General features: G+C 49.4%; 1 protein-coding gene across 1 annotated transcript in view; it reads right to left on the reverse strand.

Moving 5' to 3' along the window:
- Positions 1-1,188, reverse strand: part of LPIN1 (lipin 1) — a 72,908-nt gene extending 71,720 nt beyond the window's left edge. The window contains exon 1 of the mRNA XM_014540528.1: positions 1,133-1,188. Within this exon, the coding sequence (XP_014396014.1) occupies positions 1,133-1,183 (51 nt within the window). The 5' untranslated portion in view covers positions 1,184-1,188. The remainder of the gene's footprint in view (positions 1-1,132) is intronic.
- Positions 1,189-1,403: the final 215 nt, after the last annotated feature.

Consider the following 1,403-nt stretch of genomic DNA (forward strand, 5'->3'; position numbering starts at 1 on the left):
ACCTGTCCAATACTCCTTCTATCTTATTGCTACCACCGCTTCAGTTCACCATGATCTCTCTTACCTATCACCACCTGACTGCTCTGTCCAAATCTTTCTTGTCCATTCCTTCTCAGACCATTCTCAATGCAGCAATGAGAATAAACTTAAAAAGAAAACCTGCTCTGACCACTCATTTAATTAAGTCTGCCAAATGGTTTCCTATTGTTCGCAGGATAAAGGTGAAAATCCTGAGGAAGGCCTGAATTGTTTTCAATTTTCAATTGAGGGGTTATTTTAAAGCAAATAGGTGAACCTGGTGAAAGGGAGAAAGAGAGTGAGGAGTGAGTGTGGGAAAGAGAGGCTTTGTCATGACCTCCATGTGCGGACAGCCTGGGACCCCTTTCTCCAACCTCATCTCCTTCCATCCTCTCTTTCACTTTATGGTTGGAACACATCATAATCCCCCAACTTGTACACTATTTGAAGCCTCTGGGGGCTTACAGTCCACTTGGACTGTTCTGTGTGCAAGTAGAGAAGTAGAGTTCGTTATCCCTCCTTTTGGTATGGCCTCAAAACCCCGTGCCTTATGCCCTAAAAAAAAAAAAAAAAGAGAGAGAGAGAGAGAGAGGAGAGGAGTGCAGATTGGTTTGGCTCAGTAGATAGAGCGTCGGCCTGCGGACTGAAGGGTCCCAGGTTCGGTGCCAGGAGAGAGAGAGAGAGAGAGAGAGAGAGAGACACTTTGGGGCCAGGGAGGAGCTTGAGGGGGAAAGGAGGCTGAGGGGGAGAGGAGGCCTCATGGTACAGGGCAAGGCAACAATGTCATGGGCACTGATATGAGCCCCTCCTGTTGGCCTGAGGGAGCCACCGAATGCTCTCTCTTAGTCGGAGAGGCAGCAACATCGCACCAGGCCTGGGGGAGGACGGATCGCAGGGAGAGATCAGAAAGGGACTGAAACGTCCCTGGCTCCTCTGGGGCTGACCACACCCTGAGAAAAGCGCTACAGACCAACTCGGCAGCCAGAGCTGCATGGCCAGGTCCCGGCTTGGCCTGCATCTGCCCGTGACCATAACCCACAGTTTGTCTAAGAGTCTTTTCTCTCCTCTTGAAATGTAACGATATCATTAGGACATTCACAGCAGCTCCACTTACATTAATGTTTGAAGACCACACACTCCGAATCCAGCCGGGGTCTCGCATCATGGGAATCTGAAAAGCAGAAACATGAGCAATGAATGAATGGAAACGTTCTGGAATTCGATAGCACTAATGGTCGCACGCAGCCTTGTAAATACCCTAAACACCACTTTTAAATACACACACACACACACACACACACACACACATACACACACACACACATACACTAGAGGCCTGGTGCACAAACTTTGTGCACTGGGGGGGTGTCCCTCTGCCTGGCCTG

The sequence above is a fragment of the Myotis brandtii genome, unplaced genomic scaffold, assembly GCF_000412655.1.
Source record: "Myotis brandtii unplaced genomic scaffold, ASM41265v1 scaffold247, whole genome shotgun sequence".
Lineage (NCBI taxonomy): Eukaryota > Metazoa > Chordata > Mammalia > Chiroptera > Vespertilionidae > Myotis > Myotis brandtii.